Here is a 23,155-nt window from a genome sequence, read left to right as displayed (position 1 = left end):
TCTACTTGCATAACGTGTATTGCACTGTCCACATTTCGATTTGAGTGATAGTTCTACAGTAAAAAAAGAGAAAATCCTCCTTAGCATATCCCATATTAACCATGGCTATTTTGAAGCCAATCCTGATGTAATTTCATCCCTTACTCTCCTCTGCCTGATTTGCCTGCCCTTCACTATAGAAAGTGTATTGTCTCAGCATGAGAAATATTGAAGCATCAGAGAGGAACAGAGGTGTGGGAGGGGAAAACAGGAGTAAAGAGGCTTCAGCCAATCAGGCTGCATTAGTTAAGTCTGAGGGGAAGTAGAGAAGCAAAAAAAAGAACAACCCAGCATGCCCTGCAACTTTTGTGTGTACCACATACGAGTCAGGTAAACTGGGGAATGATCATTTATCAACAAGAAAAGTAATAGTGATTTTAAACGGAACCAGAGAGGAACGTAAAAAAAAAAAGCTTTTATACATACCTGGGGCTTCTTCCAGCCCCATAAGCCTGGATCGCTCCCATGCCGCCATCCTCTGCTTCCTGAATCGGCAGTACCGGGTCCCATCACTTCCGGCGGACGCGGCCAATTGTCCGCATCACAGGGGCTCCCTCCATACCCATACGCATGCGGCTGCCTAGTAAGCAGCCTCACGCATACGTATATGGAGGGAGCCCCGTGTGATGCGGACAATTGGCCACGTCTGCTGGCCGACTGGCGGCCATGACGGGACCCGGTACCGGCGGATCCAGGCAGCAAAGGACGGCGGCGTGGGAGCGATCCGTGCGTATGGGGCTGGAGGTATGTATAGAATCTTTTTCCTGGGGCCTCTGGTTCCCTTTAATTTTTGGATTGCCTGGTTAGCATCCTTATTACTTGGTTACCAGATAAAAATAAAGAATTGATTTTGTGCCTGACAGTTACACTTTAATACAAGACACACTGCTTTACTAGTCTGCTTTTTCTTGTGTCAGAGGTGGCAGCTCCTTGGACAGAGGACACCGTCAAGCACTGCTTGTATCTCTACCTGGCTCTGCTTCCTCAGAATCACAAACTTATCCACGAATTGGCGTCCGTCTATACCGAAGCCACAGCGGACATTAAGAGGACTGTGCTGAGGGTTATTGAAACACCGGTAAGTGACTAGTGTTTTATGTATGGAGAAGTGAATACTGGTAATGGGGAGGACTTGGAAAAGTCAGAGGAATGGTGAGGAGGAGGGAACTTGGCAGAGGGTTGAAAAGTGAAGCTAAAAATGGAACCCATGGAGACTGGGAGGTGCTTGGTAAAGGTCTCAGGAACACAGAGCATTAGATCAGGGAGGTACCTGGTAGTGGTCTGAGGAACAGGGAGCATTAGATTAGGGATGTGCTTGGGTGTGGTCTGAAGAACCACTTATATAGAGGTAATAGGTTGGGAGTGGACAAAGGAATGGAGCCTGAGTTTAGGGAGGTACATGGTAGAGGGCTGAGGAACATAGCATTAGATAAGGTACCTGGTGGTGGTCTGAGGAATGGCTAATAGAAACAAGAGACTTGGAGAGGACAGTGGAACGGAGCCCAAGATTGGTGAGGTATCTGGTAGTGGTTTGCTGAACCGCTTATAGAGGAATGGAGCTCCAGACACTCCGATTGGTAGTCTGCCTTAACGATTTCTCTCATTGCTAATCTGAAATTGATGGTTACTTAATCTGGCAGGGGAAACTTGGACAGCCAGAAAAGTTCTGATAAGACCTAATTACCTACGCAATTTGGCCTGGCATGGAAAGTAAGTTTGTCAGCTTACTGGAGTACAAGAGGAATCGCCGCCGGGAGACTTGGGCGCAGGATACAGTCGGTATGGCTTATTAAGTTCCCGGCGACGTTAAATACTATTCCCCCTGCAGGCCGCCATGGATAGTGGGGAATGAAATAATTAAGCTTCCAGCAATTGCTGGAGGCCGAATTATAGTGTTTTATAAGTAACTTCAGCCCCATCTTCTGTTACTCATAATTCCTATTACGGCCTATGGTGGTGCCGGCTGCGCCCAAATCTCCTGCGCTGGAATGAAAGTGTTTGTGGTGACTGATATGTTATGCTGGAAATACACCATGATATTTTTTGGCAGATCGATGGTTCGATAGATAATTTCCGACAGGCCCGATCGGATTTTTGATCGTTTTTTTATAAAAGTGAATGGAAATTGATTGGAAAAATGATTGGAAAATCAATCGGACAGTAAATCTGCTGAAAAATCTCATCGTGTATTCCCAGCATAATAATGTATTCGGTTACTGTATGAAATATGGTAAATGCGTCACAGTAACGATGTCTGATCCTCCTCTCTCTCTTCTCTTAGATCCGCGGGATGGGAATGAATTCTCCAGAGTTGCTATTACTGGTTGAGAATTGTCCCAAAGGAGCCGAAACACTGGTCACTCGCTGCCTGCACATCCTGACCGATAAAGGTGATTTTATTTATTTTATACCCCCTTGTGCTTCCTGGAGTAGGAGGAGCAGGGAGGTTACGGTATAGCTCTCACTTCCTGCTATCTGCGAGTGTTGCCACCTGAAGACACGCCTCTTTCACCGCCCTCCACCCTCTCCTTAAAGGTGGCCACACACCATATAATTTATTTCTTTGCGCCTTTACAATTCTTGACTGATTGTATTGTTTCGAAAAATCAAACCAGCCCACCATAAACTATTCGTTTTTAAATTGATCAGAGTTTTCCATCGCAGCCAATAGATCAAAATATAGAAATTTTAGGAACTGGGATGATTTTTCTTGATCGCAAAAAAAATAAATATTTGATTTCTCTATAAAATTGCTAACTTTGTTTTCGAAAAAATTGGAAAGCTGAACATTCGGTTTAATCATGTTTGGCCACCTTGAAGCAAACCTGGGAGGTTTGCAATCCAATGTTTTTTCTACTCGTCTACATAGCCACATCTTCTGGAAAAATACTAAGTATACAGAGCCAGGGTTGTGGAGTCTGAGTTGGAACAATTTTTGGGTACCTAGAGTCTGAGTCGCTGGTTTCATAAACTGAGGAGTCGCAGTTGGAGTCGGATGATTTTTGTACTGACAGCCCTGTAGAGTGTTGGGTCAACAAACATAGGGCACCCCATTTTGACAAGTACAGATGGCTTGGACCAACTGATAAAAAGATGGTGCATGAACATGGCATTTATCGCAGGTCTGCGGGGCAGAGGCCTTCTACTTAGGAATCTGAGATGGCGTTAGGCATGCTCTAGCGCTATTTGGTTATTTAATGGAAATGTGGCCCAGGGAGCGCTGTATGGAAGCCATCCTCCATCCAGATCAGCCATGATGTAACATTGTTGTCCTCTCCGCTTCTCTCCAGTGCCGCCGTCTCCAGAGCTGGTGAAACGTGTGCGTGAGCTCTACCAGAAACGCCTCCCGGATGTGCGATTCCTCATCCCCGTGCTGAACGGTCTGGATAAGGTAAGATGAGATTTGTGCAGACAATGAGGCATCCAGACGTCCTCACCTCTGCCTTGGAATGTAACTTCGTAATTTAGCAAGGATTATGTATTGAGATACCACGACAAAAGCCAGAGATTAGGGACGTACTTGGTAGTGGTCTGAGGAATGGCTGTAGTAGATGAGACTTGGAGAGGACAGAGGGACGGATCCCAAGATTACGGAGGTACATGGTACAGGTCTGAGAAACAGAGCATTAGATCGGGTACCTGGTAGTGGTCTGAGGAATGGCTGTAGGAGATGATACTTGGAGAGGACAGAGGGACGTAGCTTGAGGTTAGGGAGGTACATGGTAGAAGTCTGAGGAACAGAGCATTAGATCAGGTACCTGGTAGTGGTCTGAGAGGAATGGCTGTAGGAGATGATACTTGGAGAGGACAGAGGGACGTAGCTTGAGGTTAGGGAGGTACATGGTAGAAGTCTGAGGAACAGAGCATTCGATCGGGTACCTGGTAGTGGTCTGAGGAATGGCTAATAGAGAGACTATTGACTTGGAGAAGACAGAGGGACTGGGCCCGAGATTGGCGAGGTTACATGGTAATGGTTTGAGGAGCCACTTATAGAGGTAATATCCTGGGAGAGGACCAAGGAACGGAGCCAGAGATTAGGGACGTACATGGTAATGGTCTGAGGAGCCGCTTATAGAGGTAATAGGCTGGGAGAGGACAGGGGAATGGAGCCAGAGATTAGGGGCTTACTTGGTAGTGGTCCAGGGCGCCAACATCTCTGCCTTGGAATATAACTTTATTTGTTTAATTTACTGAGGATTATGCATTTCTTGAAATACCGCAACAATTTTTTGCAGTTCTAAAAAGAGTTCAAATCTTTATTTGTACAAAATACAAACATTTTTCTTATTAAAAGCAATTAAGACAATCCTAGAAAAGTATTTTGCTAACCCCTCCAAGCCAGAATTTATAATTGTATTGGCCTCATGAGGATGGGATTGTCGACGTGCTTAGACTACATCTGTGATCTTCATGAAGATTGACAGATTCAGTTGTCTTAATTGCTTTCAATAAGGAATATTTTTGTATTTTGTGCAAATAAAGGTTTGACCTGCAAAATATTGTCGTGGTATCTCAAGAAATGCACAATCCTTACCAAATTACAGAGTGTTCTACTGGGGTAAAGTGGATTGCCCTGTAAAGTGTTGTCTTTTTTGCCTTTGTATGAAAAAAAAAGTCTTTCCCAATTAAGAATCATACCATGGGAATGTAGACATCCCTCCCCGTGAAAAAGAGAAGAACCGAGAGCCCGATATCAGTATTATGATAGAGAACAGAGGCGCCAAAAGGATAAAAACAATATTTAAAAGTTTTAAAATGATTGCTTAGGAGGCAGTGGTGGACTCACCTCCTACAAGCAGACACAACAACTGTGTATTCACAAAAGGGATATTTATTGGTATACTCCAAATCAGATCGCTATCAGATAGCGATCTGTTTTTGGAGTATACCAATAAATGTCCTTTTTGTGAATACACAGTTGTTGTGTCTGCTTGTGGGAGGTGAGTCCACCACTGCCTCCTAAGCAATCATTTTAAAACTTTTAAATATTGTTTTTATCCTTTTGGCGCCTCTGTTCTCTATCATAATCCCTCCCCGTGCAGCATTAAATGTCCAGCACCACTTCTAACTTAAAGTACTGATGAAGTTCATCTGACGAAGGCATGCGAACGCTGAAACGCCTGCTGGAGGCATTTTGGGATTAGGACCTGCCCAGATCTGTGTCCGCCAAGAGTTCCAGGCAGAGGACACTGCACTGCTGGCCACAGCCTGGAGGAGGCTTTAACACAGGGGAGAGGGGATCCAGTTCCCATAGTTTTGATAAGCTCCATTGAGTTTTTAATCTTGTTAGAACTTTTAATGTAACGAATAAAACTGTCTATGGCGCACTCTAATTCTAAGATTACCGTGCGTACCCAAGACCAGAGCGGCACCACTTGTTACCATTGGAGGAAGTACTTTGGCACCTTTTTTTCACGACAGGTACACTTTAATTTGCTGACAGCCAGTCGGTCACAGCTTTCATTTGTTAGCATGGCTTCTGCTTCCTGGATCCGTGGAGATTTACGAGTTAGGAGATGTTTGTGTTCATTCCTCCTCAGCAGCAGTAGTATGAGGGGGAGCGCAGTATTACTGGTGGCGCAGCGAGTAAACCCTGACAGAAGTCCTGATCCTCCTCCACAGTCCTATAGTTGGGTCTGGAGGCCCTCAGATCAAAGCCATGCAGCACAGGCCTCCTAACTTTCTGCTTTCCTCTTGCTTTATAGAAAGAAGTTATCCAAGCTTTGCCGAAGCTCATCAAGCTGAACCCTATCGTGGTGAAGGAAGTCTTCAACCGTCTACTGGGAACACAGCATGGTGAGGGGGTTATGCTGGGGTGGGGGCAGGGCTAAGGGGGACTATGTTGGTACAGCAGAAGTTGAGGCCGGGCTACCTTGAACCCTTGGGGGAGGTAACGGTGGTTGTGTGTGTCTGCCCTGGTAGAGTGAGGTAGAAAGGTGTACTGTTGGTACAATGTGCCAGGGCAAGGATGCTGGCGTGTGCCAGGGCAAGGATGCTGGCGTGTGCCAGGGCAAGGATGCTGGCGTGTGCCAGGGAAAGGATGCAGTGGGGGGGGGGGGTGTCACAGAAAGGGGTACGTAACACAGAAAGGATGCAATCCATCTAATTAGCAGCTACCAGGCCAGCATGGTTCTGCATGTAATCCCTGATTCAGATTTTTCTCCACCAGGCGATGTCAGCTCCTCCATGTCTCCTCTCACCCCCGGCGATCTGCTTGTGGCTCTTCACAACATCGATTCCAGTAAATGTGACATGAAGTCGGTTATTAAAGGTAAGAGGTGGAAATCTGTCACTGTGAGTTCTACTCACGGCTTTCCATTGTCACCGTGACTCACCGCTCTTCCGTTCTCCAGCCACCAACCTGTGCTTTGGCGCCCGCTCGGTCTACACGTCGGAGGTCTTGGCCGTGGTTCTCCAGCAGCTGATGGACACCACGCCGCTACCGATGCTCCTCATGAGAACCGTCATCCAGGCTCTGGGGATGTACCCGCGCCTTGGGGGCTTCATCATGAACATACTGACCCGACTCATCTACAAGCAGGTCTGAAGGCCCTGAAGCTGGCCACAAACTAACATGTTGATTGTTACTAGGGATGGCCACACACTAACATGTTGATCATTACTAGCGATGGTCAGTGAGATGCTAATTAGGGAGGAGTGTTCAAATTCCACGTTATTCCAATTTTTCAACGTTCTCAATAAGCTTTCTGGAATTGGCTTTCCACAGCGGAAAACGGTGTGCAAAAATCAGAATGCCACATTACCGAGACTCAGAGATTTCTGGCCAATCACAAGACCCAGAAGCATTAGACCAATCTAGAGAATCAGTACTGTACTGCGGAAATTGCATAACTCTGAAGAATTAGGCCAATCGCATAACTGGGAAGTATTAGGCCAATCGCATAACTGGGAAGTATTAGGCCAATCGCATAACTGGGAAGTATTAGGCCAATCGCATAACTGGGAAGTATTTGGCCAATCGCATAACTGGGAAGTATTTGGCCAATCGCATAACTGGGAAGTATTAGGCCAATCGCATAACTGGGAAGTATTAGGCCAATCGCATAACTGGGAAGTATTAGGCCAGTCGCATACCTGGGAAGTATTAGGCCAATCGCATAACTGGGAAGTATTAGGCCAATCGCATAACTGGGAAGTATTAGGCCAATCGCATAACTGGGAAGTATTAGGCCAGTCGCATACCTGGGAAGTATTAGGCCAATCGCATAACTGGGAAGTATTAGGCCAATCGCATAACTGGGAAGTATTAGACCAATCGCATAACTGGGAAGTATTAGACCAATCGCATAACTGGGAAGTATTAGGCCAATCGCATAACTGGAACGTATTTGGCCAATCGCATAACTGGAACGTATTTGGCCAATCGCATAACTGGAACGTATTTGGCCAATCACATAACTGGGAAGTATTAGGCCAATCGCATAACTCTGAAGTATTAGGCCAATCGCATAACTGGGAAGTATTAGGTCAATCGCATAACCGGGAAGTATTAGGTTAATCGCATAACCGGGAAGTATTAGGCCAATCGCATAACTGGGAAATATTAGGCCAATCGCATAACTGGGAAGTATTAGGCCAATCGCATAACTGGGAAGTATTAGGCCAATCGCATAACTGGGAAGTATTAGGCCAATCGCATAACTGGGAAGTATTTGGCCAATCACATAACTGGGAAGTATTAGGCCAATCGCATAACTGGGAAGTATTAGGCCAATCGCATAACTGGGAAGTATTAGACCAATCGCATAACTGGGAAGAATTAGGCCAATCGCATAACTGGGAAGTATTTGGCCAATCGCATAACTGGGAAGTATTAGGCCAGTCGCATAACTGGGAAGTATTTGGCCAATCGCATAGCTGGGAAGTATTAGGCCAATCGCATAGCTGGGAGGTATTAGGCCAGTCGCATAACTGGGAAGTATTAGGCCAGTCGCATAACTGGGAAGTATTTGGCCAGTCGCATAACTGGGAAGTATTAGGCCAATCGCATAACTGGGAAGTATTAGGCCAATCGCATAGCTGGGAAGTATTAGGCCAATCCCATAACTGGGAAGTATTAGGCCAATCGCATAACTGGGAAGTATTAGGCCAATCGCATAACTGGAACGTATTTGGCCAATCGCATAACTGGGAAGAATTAGGCCAATCGCATAACTGGGAAGTATTTGGCCAATCGCATAACTGGGAAGTATTAGGCCAGTCGCATAACTGGGAAGTATTTGGCCAATCGCATAGCTGGGAAGTATTAGGCCAATCGCATAGCTGGGAGGTATTAGGCCAGTCGCATAACTGGGAAGTATTAGGCCAGTCGCATAACTGGGAAGTATTTGGCCAGTCGCATAACTGGGAAGTATTAGGCCAATCGCATAACTGGGAAGTATTAGGCCAATCGCATAGCTGGGAAGTATTAGGCCAATCCCATAACTGGGAATTATTAGGCCAGTCGCATAACTGGGAATTATTAGACCAATCGCATAACTGGGAAGTATTTGGCCAATCAGAGAATGCAGAAGTATACCCCAGTTGCCAATCATAATGCGGATTATGCATAATAGAGTACATCAGCTTAAAAATGTGTTGTTTTTTTTTGTTTTTTAGTTTTTTTTCAATTAACTATCTTTATTGACAAAAATAACAAAAAAAATTTCTCTGTGACGTCAGGCATTGGGTATTCAGAACTCTGTGGTAATTGGAAAAACCAGTGTGAGAATGCGGAATTGCATCGGAGTGGGAAATCGCCATTTGCGACCATCCCTAATGCTGGCTTCAATGCAGATTATATGCAGCTTCAATTCAATTCACATTCTTGTGATTTTTATTGGCCCAGGTCCGAGCTCCATGCAGTTTGCATTAAATTTGCATTTGCTAACCACAGTCATTAGCATTTCATTGACCAGCTCTAGCCTTCCTGTCTCGCAGCTCTCTCTATCTGTTCCTCCTCTCTGCCCCCCAGGTGTGGAAATACCCCAAAGTTTGGGAAGGTTTCATTAAATGCTGCCAAAGGACCAAACCCCAGTCGTTCAGTGTGCTTCTGCAGCTCCCTCCCGCCCAGCTGGTGTCCGTCCTGCAGACGTGTCCGGACCTCCGGGACCCTCTCCTGGCTCACGTCCGCGCCTTCACACCCAATCAGGTCAGTGCTCTATGAGGAAACGCTGCATGCTATGCCTTCACACCCAATCAGGTCAGTGCTCTATGAGGAAACGCTGCATGCTGTGCCTTCACACCCAATCAGGTCAGTCCTCTGTGAGGAAACGCTGCATGCTATGCCTTCACACCCAATCAGGTCAGTCCTCTGTGAGAAAACGCTGCATGCTGTGCCTTCACACCCAATGAGGTCAGTGCTCTGTGAGGAAACTCTGCATGCTATGCCTTCACGCCCAATCAGGTCAGTCCTCTGTGAGGAAACGCTGCATGCTATGCCTTCACACCCAATCAGGTCAGTGCTCTATGAGGAAACGCTGCATGCTATGCCTTCACACCCAATCAGGTCAGTCCTCTGTGAGGAAACGCTGCATGCTATGCCTTCACACCCAATCAGGTCAGTAATCTGTGAGGAAACGCTGCATGCTATGCCTTCACACCCAATCAGGTCAGTCCTCTGTGAGGAAACGCTGCATGCTATGCCTTCACACCCAATCAGGTCAGTGCTCTATGAGGAAACGCTGCATGCTATGCCTTCACACTCAATCAGGTCAGTGCTCTATGAGGAAACACTGCATGCTATGCCTTCACACCCAATCAGGTCAGTCCTCTGTGAGGAAACGCTGCATGCTGTGCCTTCACACCCAATCAGGTCAGTCCTCTGTGAGGAAACACTGCATGCTATGCCTTCACACCCAATGAGGTCAGTGCTCTGTGAGGAAACGCTGCATGCTATGCCTTCACACCCAATCAGGTCAGTCCTCTGTGAGGAAACGCTACATGCTATGCCTTCGCACCCAATGAGGTCAGTGCTCTGTGAGGAAACGCTGCATGCTGTGCCTTCACACCCAATCAGGTCAGTCCTCTGTGAGGAAACGCTACATGCTATGCCTTCGCACCCAATGAGGTCAGTGCTCTGTGAGGAAACGCTGCATGCTATGCCTTCACACCCAATCAGGTCAGTGCTCTATGAGGAAACACTGCATGCTGTGCCTTCACACCCAATCAGGTCAGTCCTCTATGAGGAAACACTGCATGCTGTGCCTTCACACCCAATCAGGTCAGTCCTCTGTGAGGAAACACTGCATGCTGTGCCTTCACACCCAGTCAGGTCAGTCCTCTGTGAGGAAACGCTGCATGCTATGCCTTCACACCCAATCAGGTCCGTCCTCTGGGAGGGAACGCTGCATGCTGTGCCTTCACACCCAATCAGGTCAGTGCTGAATGAGGAAACGCTGCATGCTATGCCTTCACACCCAATCAGGTAATTCCTCTGTGAGGAAACACTGCATGCTATGCCTTCACACCCAATCAGGTCAGTCCTCTGTGAGGAAACGCTGCATGCTATGCCTTCACACCCAATCAGGTCAGTCCTCTGTGAGGAAACGCTGCATGCTATGCCTTCACACCCAATCAGGTCAGTCCTCTGTGAGGAAACGCTGCATGCTATTCCTTCACACCCAGTCAGGTCAGTGCTCTGTGAGGAAATGCTGCATGCTATGCCTTCACACCCAATCAGGTCAGTGCTCTGTGAGGAAACGCTGCATGCTATGCCTTCACACCCAATGAGGTCAGTGCTCTGTGAGGAAACGCTGCATGCTATGCCTTCACACCCAATCAGGTCAGTGCTCTGTGAGGAAACACTGCACGCTATGCCTTCACACCCAGTCAGGTCAGTCCTCTGTGAGGAAACGCTGCATGCTATGCCTTCACACCCAGTCAGGTCAGTCCTCTGTGAGGAAACGCTGCATGCTATGCCTTCACACCCAGTCAGGTCAGTGCTCTGTGAGGAAACGCTGCATGCTATGCCTTCACACCCAATCAGGTCAGTGCTCTGTGAGGAAACGCTGCATGCTGTGCCTTCACACCCAATCAGGTCAGTCCTCTGTGAGGAAACGCTGCATGCTATGCCTTCACACCCAATCAGGTAATTCCTCTGTGAGGAAACGCTGCATGCTGTGCCTTCACACCCAATCAGGTAATTCCTCTGTGAGGAAACGCTGCATGCTATGCCTTCACACCCAATGAGGTCAGTCCTCTGGGAGGAACCGCTGCATGCTATGCCTTCACACCCAATCAGGTAATTCCTTTGTGAGGAAACGCTGCATGCTCCTCCAGTGCCTAACCCCTCCAGTTCCTAAACAATCCCCCTCCACTCCAGCCTCCAGTGCCTAACCACCGCCTCTCCACTCCAGCCTCCACTGCCTAACCAATTCTTCCACCCCAGCCTCCAGTGGCTAAACAATCCCCCCCCCTCCACTCCAGCCTCCAGTGCCTAAACATCCCCCCTTCCCTCTAGTGCCACACACACACACACTCACTCACTCACTCACTCACACACTCCAGTTCCTAAATACCCTCTTTCTCCAGATTCCAATGCCTAAACGTTTGTTACAGAGTAAAATGCACTATATACATTTATTTTTTTTCCTATATTGCTGTCGGCTACAACAGGTTTCAAAAATCTGACAACTGACAGGTTTTTGACCAGTCCATCTCCTCATAGGGATTCTCAAGGGGATTCTTACTATATACATGCTTCTTATAAGTGAGAGCAACCTTAGGAGAAAAGTGCATTTGCATTTTACTCTGGGAGAAATAGACTTATTAAAAATGTTTATTTTAAATTTTACAATTTTCCCGGTAGTGGTCCTTTAAGGTTCCTCCATCACCAGTATTGCTCTATTTAATGACTGGTGATCTCTCTCTCTCTCCCGCAGCTGGCACACGTCCCTCACGCCATTATGGCCATCTTAGAAGCTGAATCCCGAATGGATGAAGACATGGAAGAAGAGGTGTGTAACTTACGCCACAGCAAGACTTTCTAGCAGAACTACAGTGAGATAGAAAAGCAGCCCTGCATATAGGAAAAAAGAACAATTAACAAAGTCTTGCCTGTAACAATAACAGTTCTAAAGATTTCCAGGCCTCCCTGGATGCTGAGCCACAGTAATGGGAGCTGTAATGTGTACACCTAACTAAGCTGGGGTGCAACATGGCAGCTCACTGACTACACCGCAGGGTGTGACCCACAGGCCATTCAGTGCCGGACTGTTACTGCAACAGGCGAGATTTCAGACACTTATAGAGACTGAGGCTTGTTTATAAAGAATGGCAATCTGAATTTCAATGCCAAATGTTTTGTTAAAAGAATCATCAATCAAATTATGCTACCCCCCCACCCTCACCACCCACTCCACTTACCTAGGGTACAGTACACAACCACGTGGATGTGACTGACAGCGGTACTTTCGCAGGTGCAGTAGCCTCTGCACCGGAGGGGACCCCAGCCGGTGGCTGCGAGGGGCAGAGCGGCTGCCAGGGGATGGAGGAAGCCCCGGGTAAGTAGAGTGGGGGGTAGCATAATTTGATTAAAGATTCCATTAAAGGATATGAGGTGACATTATGAGGTAGACATAGGTATGTACATTGCCTAGCACACAAATAACTATGCTGTTTTTTTTTAGTCTTTCTCTGCCTGAAAGAGTTAAAAATCAAGTATGCAAGTGACAGTCTCTGCCCTACGACCATTACTTAAGTTATCACTAGAAAATGTAGTCTTAAGGTGGCCAGACAGCTGTCGATCTGCCACAAGATCAACAATTGGAGACATACCTCTCTGATACAATCTGGTCAGAGAGGGATCGGAGGGATCCTGTCCACGCACTGCAGACAGATTACCAATAGATTTCAGCATGTGGGCGCAGCTTCTTCTGGGTCCCCGAGAGTCGCCATCACTGCACAGATGTTGGCCCAGCTAGGCGCGGCCAGGAGCGCTCTGTGCATGACATCAATCGTGACGTCATGGGCATGCGCAGGTCGCTCCCAGCCGCTGTAGGACGCAACTAGCCAGGCCAACATCGGCGCAGTGATGGCGACTCCCGGGGACCCGGAAGAAGCTGGGAGGGGTCTTAACGAGAATCTGTACTCTGAAATTCTTACAATAAAAAGCATACCATTCTATTCATCATGTTCTCCTGGGCCCCTCTGTGCTGTTTCTGCCACTCCCTGCTGCAATCCTGGTTTGTAATTGCCAGTTTTAGGCAGTGTTTACAAACAAGACATGGCATGTGATAGGCTGAGAGGAGCTCAGTCTGTGACTCACACAGAGCCTGCAGGGGGCGTGGGGAGGGCGTGTATAGCTTCTGCCTATAACAGCAGACAGCACCTTCCTGCCTGAGGCCGACAAAGCCGTCAGAGGAAAGAAGATTAGATAATATAGCAGAGATAATACAGCCACTGTGCAACTAGGAAAGGCTGCAGTAAGCAACACCCCATTAGAACAGGTATAGGAACTTATAGGATAGAAGAAATAAGGCTGAACATTTTGTTAGTCTCTTTAAGTTGAGAAAGAGGGGTGTCATGGGGGAGCAGTGGTCATCAGGACAGCTCCCCCTAAATGCCAGCTCCACCCATTTCTCCATCCTTTTTCAGCTCTGGTATCCTTTAAATGGAACCTGAGACGTCAGTAGGGGGAAAATTGATACATACAGTAGTTAGGGTTTTCTCCAACCCCCTTCAGAGCTTTGGCTTTCTTGCCATACTACTAGGCCACCTCGATCCGCCGCTAGGGTCCTCTGAAGTTTCTCTGGTCGGGGTGTACTGCGCATGTGCTGCTCGGGCCACAAGCTCCTCTCATCAGGAGCACATGATGGCGTGCACGCAGCCGAACTGCGCATGCACCGACATGCCCCGACAAGAGAAACTTCAGAGCACCCTAGTGGTGGCCTGGGTGGACAACAAGGAAGCCAAAGGTCTGAAAGGGGCTGGAGAAAGCCCCAGGTATGTAGCAACTTTCTCCCCACCCCCATCTCAGGTACACCTTAAACGGAAATATACATAGCAGCCTCCAAATACCTATCACTTCAGGTTCCCTTCAATGCCGAAAGATGAGAAAGTTTGGAGAGGCAGAAAATGATCAGCTAAATAGCCTTTGCAATCAGTGGAAGGCAAGTTGGTGACTTTGGTAAGGGCTTCCAATTGAATTCTGAAGGCAGAGACTAGACTGAAGGAGTCAGATGAGGCTTTAGTAGAAAACATAGGGAGCTGAATGGTAGACAATTTTGTAAAAACTCTAGGCCACATCTGCTTGGATGACTTGCGTTCTTCAGCTCAGGACGTCATTCAGAAATCATCCCAGCAGTAGAATAATAACCTGCTTTATGTTCCCGTGATAGTCACACATGTCCTTTGCTTTGTTTGAGCCAGGCAGCAGAACCTCCAGGCCAGGACCTCATCGCCAAACGTCTCGCCCAAGAAAAGGCTATAAAGCGTCAAACCGCCGAGGAACAGAAGGAGAAATACAGCCAGGAGATGGAGGATGAGACCGAAATGGATCTCCCCGTTATCTTAATAGAGGAAGAGGAGGAGATGTTAATGGTTTGTATTAAAAAAAAAAAAAAAAAAAACTCTTGAGATAGAATATGAGAGGGGTGTGACCTGATTGAATACAAATGTATTTGATACAAAAATACAAAACTTTATTGAACACTTGCAGAAAAATTATACATAAAAACATCCATGGTAGCAAATTGCCCAAGCCCCCACCACCCCCAAATCCACCTACCCCTTGATCTTATTAAAATGTTGCTTCATCTTTCAGGCTTCCATATAATCTCTTCTTTCCTAACTTTGTTCCTCACTGTTTACCTTTAGAAGAATCATGGTAAAGAATCTCCCACGGAGGACATGGAGAACATGGCCACACGGACAGTGCACTCTCCGTCCCTCGATGAGGTTGTGCAAGAAGGTTTAGAACATAAAGAGGACTAGGCCCGAATGTCAGCCTGTTGTCATCAATCATTGTTCATGTAATAAAGTATCTCTCGATTGTGGTCCACTTGTGGTCCTCTGTGTTCTGTTTGCACTATTATTATTGATTTATAAAGCGCCAACATATTCCGACTAACTGTACAAAGTAAGAAACAAACATGGGATACAAAATAATACGAGATTCTACTGTACAGACAATGGTATACACTAAAATATAAAATACAGAAACAATACAGAATTGGTAATTAGTGACAAAATTAATATGAATATGGGGTGAGAGAGCCCTGCCCTTGGGAGCTTACAATCTAAAGCAGGGGTCTCAAACTCGCGGGCCATTTGCGGCCCTCGATACAATATTTTGTGGCCCTCACCGGCAAAAGCTTCCTTATAGTTCGCTTCAGTGCTCCCAAGAAATCCGCCGCTAAACGAGGGCTGCAGAGCCCCCAAATCGACCGGGGGGCAATCCACCGGCATTTCCTGGAAGGGGCAGAGCTTTCAGCTTCAGCTCTGCCCCTCCTGACGTCAATCGCCGCACGGATCGCCGCCTCTCCCTGCCCCTCTCTGTGAAGGAAGAGTGAGAGGGGTGGACAGAGGCGGCAATGCACCACGATTGTGAAATTCCCTGCGGCCCCCAGGTAAATTGAGATTGAGACCCCTGATCTAAAGGAATAGGAGGGGAACAAGAGGTGGGGTACTTTACAGTATTAAAACCTAGAGGTAATGTTTAAGTTATCTAGTAGCAGTACAACTTGGCCAGAGATCAAAAGGTAGAGCGTATGCTTGATGGAAAAAGTGACTTTTGAGGGCACATTTAAAGAAGTCAAAGGTTGGAGAGTGATGAATGTGTTGTGGAAGGGCATTCCATCCAGAGGAGGGGTGAAGCACATGAGAAACCTTGTATACATGAATGCGAGGAGTTATTCTAGAGGAGGACAAAAGAAGGTCATGTGCAGATCTGAGAATGCGGTTGGGTTGGTATCTGGAAACTAGTGAGATGTACAAAGGAGAGAGATTAGAGTTAAGAGTTTGAACTGGATCCTCTGGTAGCCAATGAAGAGCTTGACAGAGAGGAGCAGCAGAGGAAGAACGAGAAGATGAATGAGATGAGCAGCAGAGTTCAGTACATATTGGAGCAGTGCCAGTTAGTCCAGATGAGATATAAGAGCATGCATTAACATTGTAATTGAGTCCTGAGGGCTCGTTTCCACTATCGCGAATCCGCATGCGTCCGATTCGCACATGTAATGCAAGTGGATGGGCCTGTTTCCACTGTAGCGTTGTTGAGGTGCGTTTTTTTCAGCGGTGAAAAAACGCACAAAAGAGACGCAGAATTCGCCTGCGAGTGGAATGCATGCGAATCGCAGGCAATGTATTTAATAGGGAAATCGCATGCGGTTTTTTTTACGCGATTACGCGTGCGATTCCGCATAGGAACCAAAGTAAATTAACACAGGCAGTGACATGGTTAAAAACTCATATAGCCTAATCTATGCGAAATCGCGTAAAATAACGCGTAAAACGCACCTGCATGCGATTTCATCAGCGGTGGAATCCAGGCGATTCCGCACCGCAATAGTGGAAACGAGCCCTGAGTGAGAAAAGGTTGGATGCGAGATATGTTTTTCAGTTGGAGATGACAGAAGCTGGTTAGGGAGTGAATGTGAGGAATAAGAGAGATGAGTCAAATACTACCCCTAAGCACCGTGCTTTGAGAACTGAAGTTATAGGGATGTTAGTAACATTTATTGTTATATCGGGCAGAGAGGTGGACAGAAACGGTAGAAAAATTAGTGCACTACTACACATACCTGCCTGACATATGGAAAAATGCATATATCGATCACAAAATCTCAATAAAAAGCTATGCTATCACTAGAAGGGAGCCTTAGCTGAGTTATACTTTTACATCCACTGTAGCCATCTTGGTTACTCAAAGGAGTAACGCTGTTCACCACTTGAATTGAGACAATCCATGCACAGAGAAGACCTCTACCAGCGCCACTTCAAAAACGTTACTCTGGTCTAATGCTGGGTACACACGATGAGATTTCCCGTTCGATTTGCGGATCGATTCGATTAAATCAAACATGTTCGATTGGATTTCGATCGTTTTTTTCATGATAGGTATGCAAAATCGACGGAAAAAACGATCGAAATCCAATCGAACATGTTTGATTTAATCGAATTGATCCGCAAATCGAACGGGAAATCTCATCGTGTGTACCCAGCATAAGGCAGAAACGCCTCCAGCAGAGTCACAGGAAGTAAGTGTGTGGGAGTGGTCAGCTCAACTGCCACTCCACATCTTAAAGTGAATCCGAGATGACAGTGATTTGGAGACTCATATTTATTTCCTTTTAAACAATACCAGTTGCCTGGCTGTCCTGCTGATTTGTCTGCAGCAGTGTCTGAATTAAACCAGAAACAAGCATTCAGCTGATCTTGTCAGTTCTGAAATGTCAGAAACACCTGATCTGCTGCATGCCTGTTCAGGGGCTATGGCTGAAAGTATTAGAGGCAGAGGATCAGCAGGATAGCCAGGCAACTAGTACTGCTGAAAAGCCTCCATGTCACTCTCCTATCAGGTTCACTTTAAAGGATACCGGAGGTGAACATAAATGGTGTTCTTTTACTTGCCTGGGGCGTCTTCCAGCCACCCTAGGCTTGTAGGTCCCTCGCTTTCCATCCAGTCCTAATCCACGATTCGCTGTTTGACCCGGTATGTTCCGCACTACTGCGCATGCGTTGGCGCACCTCCTGGATCGCGCTCCTGTGGCCGAGAGTGCTCTGCGCATGCGCACTACATTAAGACGTGTAGCCGTGCATGTGATCGAGACCTGCCACCAGGCCAGCGCATATGCAGTAATGCGCGACTTAGCAAAGTTGCGCGTTGTACTGGTCAGAACAGCAGATTGAGGACCAGGAATACAGCGAGGGACGAAAAGGGTACAGGGACTGGAAGTAAAATAACACTATGTTCTCCTCAGGTATTCTTCAAGCCTGGTGCACGCATTCGGTTTTGATTGGCCAATTCATTTTACCATCTGCATGTAGTATGAGGATTTATCTACACTCTCTGTTCATGGAATTCAAAGTCTGTTGACCCGCGTACTGCATGGAAGTGGTAAAATTGCCCAATCAAAATTGAAGGTCTGTTCCATGTTTTTGTCATGCTTCTTTAAAGGATACCCGATGTGACATGAGATAGACATGGGTATGTATATTGCCTAGCACACAAATAACTAGGCTGTGTTCCTTCTTTTCTTTCTCTGCCTGAAAGAGTTAAATATCAGGCATGTAAGTTGCTGACTCAGCCAGGAAGTGACTACAGGGTGACACTCACTGATAAGAAATTCCAACTATAAAACACTTTCCTAGCAGGAAAGAGATAAAAATGATCAATAGTTCATAGATTTTAACTCTGGCATACGTAAATGAATGTGTCATTGAGCAAAAACAATAAAACAGTTAACTTAAAAAGTAGATTTAAACATAAAATAAAACTGTGGAATATCTTAAAACGTCATTTTTAGGAGAAGGAAGATGGATATCATATTTTTTTCATTAGTTTATTTTCGCCTTGGCTGTCCTTTAACTCCTTGCTGACCACTCTACGCTAATTGGCGTGAACGCGGCAGCAGCCCAACGACCACTCCACGCTGATTGGTGTGAACGGCCTTCTATGGGGCTAGCTCCGCTCTGCCTTCAGTCTCCCAGCGGCGACCGCCGCTTGGAGACTTTTAGACGGCGAAACCACCATCTTAATAGGGCTGTACAGCGCCATGCGATCTAAGGCAGCGCTGTACTGGGGACGCAGAAGCGATCAGCAGTGATAGGCTGGCCAGGGGAGGGAGGGAGACAAAAAAAAAACACTTTTTTTAATGAAAAAACAACAACAAATATTTGTAATGAAAAAATAAACATTGGGGGAGTGATCAGACCCCACCAACAGAGAGCTCTGTTGGTGGGGGGGGGGGGGGAATCACTTGTGTGCTGAGTTGTGCGGCCCTACAGCAAGAGGTCTCTAGTTAAAAATGGCCTGGTCACTAGGGGGGTTGAACACCGTGGTCCTCAAGTGGTTAAAGGCTCTGGGGGCGGGAGCTCATAATTAAAAGCATACATCCTGAGCAAGATGTCTGGTCGTCGTGATCAATCAGGTGTTTGCAGCAGTAAGCGGCGAGTGGTATCGGGACAAGTGACGAAATACCCCTGGTGACGAAATGTACATGCACAAACAGGGCACATTTATACACCGGGGGGGACTCGCCCGGTCGAATCTACCCATCATTAGATGTATGGCTATCTGTAGCCATAGACCCTGATCAAGCATGCGGATCCGATGTTTCTGACTGAAGCCTGACTAGGTTAGTTGCACTTTTGTTTCCGGTTGTGGTGGGACCTGGGCAAAGTCATGCAAGGGATTCCCTGCTGGAGTGAAATATGGTGGAGACTTTGTGGGCCATGAAGGCCTGACTAGTACCCTGAACATGATGGATTAAGATGCAATGGGGCCCTATGCAGGTAGTCAATTTAAGGCCCCCTTGTGGTCTTTTTCAGTAAGATGAAGTGGAGAGAGGTCAGAGAAGGTGGCAGATGGGGGCCCCTCTACACCCACTAGGCCCTAGGCACCTGTCTAGGTTGCATAGGGGATGATCCTGCTCTGGCAAAGATTGTGGAGTCTCTCATTAGAAGCCTACTTGAATGGCGGAACAAGAGATGCTGGCTAAATATAGCAAGTGCTGGGTTAATCCAGGGTTGAGCTTGCGGTGGAAGTTGAATTCCATAGGCTAAGGGGAGGAACCCCGACAGCATATCAGTGCGCCTGGAAGCTTTAGGTGGCAGCCCCACCATCAGGATCGGGTGCTTAAAGGAGAACTGTAGTGAGAGGTATATAGTGGCAGCCATATTTATTTCCTCTTCAGGTGTGTGACTGGAATTGATTAGTAACAAAAAAAAAAAACTCCCCTGGGGGGTACTCACCTCGGGTGGGGAAGCCTCCGGATCCTATTGAGGCTTCCTCCGTCCTCCTCTGTCCCACGACGGCGGCGATAAAGCTTCCCGAACAGCGGGCATGTAAATGTTTACCTTTCCTGGCTCCAGCGGGGGCGCTGTTGCGGCTCTCCGCACGGAGATAGGCGGAAATAGCCAATCGCTGTCGGGCCACTCTACTGCGCTGGCGCAAGTCTCCTGTGCCTGTGTAGTAGAGCGGATCCGACAGAGATCGGCTATTTTCACCTATCTCCGTGCGGAGAGCCGCTGGAGCCAGGAAAGGTAAATTAATCAGTGCTTATAAACATTTGTCAGGCTTGTCGAGGGAGGATTCCGGGACACTTTGGGGGAGCCAGTGCTGGACTGCCTGCAGCTACAGGAGTGGGGGAAGCCTCATTGAGACCCTGAGGCTACCCCCTCCCGAGGTGAGCACCCCCCAGGGGAACTTTTTTTTTTTTTTGTTACAGGTTCTCTTTAAAAGAAAAATAAAATGGTTGCCTCCATATGCCTCTCACTTCAGGGCCCCTGTAAAAGTGTGGAGCCTGGAGGGAGGCCTAGGCCACATTGCAGAGGGTAGGTGAGTGGGCAGCACTGTCCAAACGCCACAGGCCATGAATGCTGGGGGGGAGGGGGGACTTAAAGGGGCACTACAGCAAAAAATAATAAAATTTAAAATACGGTATGTGCAAACATATACAAATAAGAAGTACACTTTCCAGAGTAAAATGAGCCATAAATTACTTCTCTCCTTTGTCGCTGTCACTTACAGTCGGTTGTAGAAATATGACAGAGGTTTTTTTCAAAAGCACTTAGTGAATGGCAGTTGCTTTGTCCAACTGCCAAAAAACTGTGTAGCGAGCAGGGAGGCTGGCCAGCATCATTGTTTAAATCCTTTTTAGGGAATATCTTTTTAAAGAATAAAAGCCTTGCTGAGAATCCCCTATTAAGAGATGGACTAGTCCAAAACCTGTCACTTCTGTCAGATTTCTACTGCCTACTGTAAGTGACAGGAATGTAGGAGAGAAGTAATTTATGGCTCATTTTACTCTGGAAAAAGTGTACTTCTTATTCGTATATGTTTGCACATATTTTAAATTTTATAATTTTTCGCTGTAATGCCCCTTTAATGTAATCCATTCCAATTTCTCAAGGCAAGGGTGACACTTGTACGGAGCAATGTGTTCATTGGATAGGTTACAAGCGTGTTATTTTATCACTTGTCAGACGGCCATCACTGAATCCGCCATCTTGAAATGCTGGTGACGAGGTCGCTGTGCATGTCTTCTGCATTTTCAGCTTATGGTGTCCCTCAGTTCCAACAACACATATCTCTACGCATAGAGTTGATTAGGTTGTTAACTGTGGCCTGTGGAATGTTGGGCCACTCCTCTTCAATAGCGGTGCAAAGTTGCTGAATATTGGCAGGAGCTGGAACATGCTGTTGTATACGCCAATCCAGAGTATCCCGAACATGCTCAATGGGTGACATGCCCGATGAGTATGCTGGCTATGCAAGAACTTTGTGTACAGATCCTTGCAATATGGGGCCGTGCATTATGCTGCAACATGAGGTGTTGGTCGTGGATGAATGGCTGAACAATGGGCCTCAGGATCTCCTCACGGTATCGCTGTGAATTCAGAATACACAGACCTCCCAACTTTTTGAAATAAGAGGGGCCCGTTTCCACTAGTGCGGTGCGAATCACCGGGATTCCACCGCTGACGAAAACGCACGCGGATGCGATTCCGCGTGCGTTTTTTGCCGCGATTTCGCGTGCGAATTCGCATAGGCAGGGTCTATGCGATTTTAACCATGTCACTGCCTGGTCCAATTTGCATTACTTTGCATGCGAATTCGCACGCGAAATCGCGGCAAAAAACGCACGCGCGTTTTCCCTATTAAATACATGGGCTGCGATTCGCCTGCATTCCTCCCGCAGGCGAATTCTGCAGGCCCTACTGTGCAGAAAAATCCTGCACAGAAAAACGCACGGAAAGAATGACAAGTGGAAACAGTCCCATCCACTTTCATTGCCTATGCGAATTCGCCCTAGTGGAAACGGGCCCAGAGAAACCGTAATCAAGAACTGAACTTCAGCCCAATCAGTAGCTGATACCCCCTTTCCCTTAAAGGGGAACTGAAGAGAGAGGTATATGGAGGCTGCCATGTTTATTTCCTTTTAAGCAATACCAGTTGCCTGGCAACCCTGCTGATCCTCTGCCTCTAAGGGCCCGTTTCCACTATAGCGTTACGAAATCGCCGGCGAATCACCGCAGGCAAATCGCATGCGGGTGCGATTCCGCATGCGTTTTTGCCGCGATTTCGCATGCGATTTCGCATAGGTAAGGCTGTATGCGATTTTAACCATGTCACTGCCTGTGTGAATTAACATGGGTACCTATGCGAAATCGCGGCAAAACACGCATGGGGAAAACGCATGCGATTTCCCTATTAAATACATTGCGTGCGATTCGCCTGCATTCCACACGCAGGCGAATTCTGAGGCCCCTACCCTGCAGTTTTTTTCTGCACAGAAAAACGTGCGGGGAAACGCACAAATGGAAACAGTCCCATCCACTTGTACTGACTGTGCGAATCCGCATGCGGGCAACGCATGCGGATTCGCGATAGTGGAAACGGGCCCTAATACTATTAGCCATAGCCCCTGAACAAGCATGCAGCAGATCTAGCAGACTAGCTGCATGCTTGTTTCTGGTGTTATTCAGATACTAATGCAGAGAAATAGACCAGCAGGGCTGCCAGGCAACTGGTATTGATTAAAAGGAAATAAATATGGCAGCTTCCTTATACCTCTTACTTCAAGTCCCCTTTAAGAAATATTTTCCTTTTCTCAAAGGGATCATCAGGGGGCGCTGTATGGCTGATATTGTGGTGAAACACCTCCCACAGTGTGATGTCAGGACCAAGGTCCTGACATCACGCTGTGGGAGCCTTGTTGCATTGTGGGAAATAACAGCTGTTTGCAACTGCCAAAAAAGCAAGCAGCATCTCTTTCCAGTGACATCACCTGCCAGCAGTAAAAATGTTGCCACGTGATAAATTTCAGAATGTAAATCAGGGAGAGGAAAGATTTTACAATGGGCAAACACTGACTAAATCATGTATACATAATTATTTAAAAAATTAAGTACTTTTTTTCATTATGTTATTTTCACTGGAGTTCCTGTTTAA

The 23,155-nt window shown here is 46.9% G+C and overlaps 1 protein-coding gene across 1 annotated transcript in view; it reads left to right on the top strand.

Annotated features, from left to right (window-relative positions):
- Positions 1-15,040, top strand: part of SYMPK (symplekin scaffold protein) — a 74,489-nt gene extending 59,449 nt beyond the window's left edge. Inside the window, exons 18-27 of the mRNA XM_068250078.1 lie at positions 957-1,117; positions 2,321-2,429; positions 3,330-3,430; positions 5,745-5,835; positions 6,209-6,310; positions 6,393-6,580; positions 9,014-9,190; positions 11,922-11,996; positions 14,410-14,580; positions 14,857-15,040. Of these exons, the coding sequence (XP_068106179.1) occupies positions 957-1,117; positions 2,321-2,429; positions 3,330-3,430; positions 5,745-5,835; positions 6,209-6,310; positions 6,393-6,580; positions 9,014-9,190; positions 11,922-11,996; positions 14,410-14,580; positions 14,857-14,973 (1,292 nt within the window). The 3' untranslated portion in view covers positions 14,974-15,040. The remainder of the gene's footprint in view (positions 1-956; positions 1,118-2,320; positions 2,430-3,329; positions 3,431-5,744; positions 5,836-6,208; positions 6,311-6,392; positions 6,581-9,013; positions 9,191-11,921; positions 11,997-14,409; positions 14,581-14,856) is intronic.
- The last annotated feature ends 8,115 nt before the right edge of the window (positions 15,041-23,155 follow it).

Source organism: Hyperolius riggenbachi, chromosome 8 (genome assembly GCF_040937935.1).
Source record: "Hyperolius riggenbachi isolate aHypRig1 chromosome 8, aHypRig1.pri, whole genome shotgun sequence".
NCBI lineage: Eukaryota > Metazoa > Chordata > Amphibia > Anura > Hyperoliidae > Hyperolius > Hyperolius riggenbachi.
This window is presented reverse-complemented; position numbering and strand designations above follow the sequence as displayed.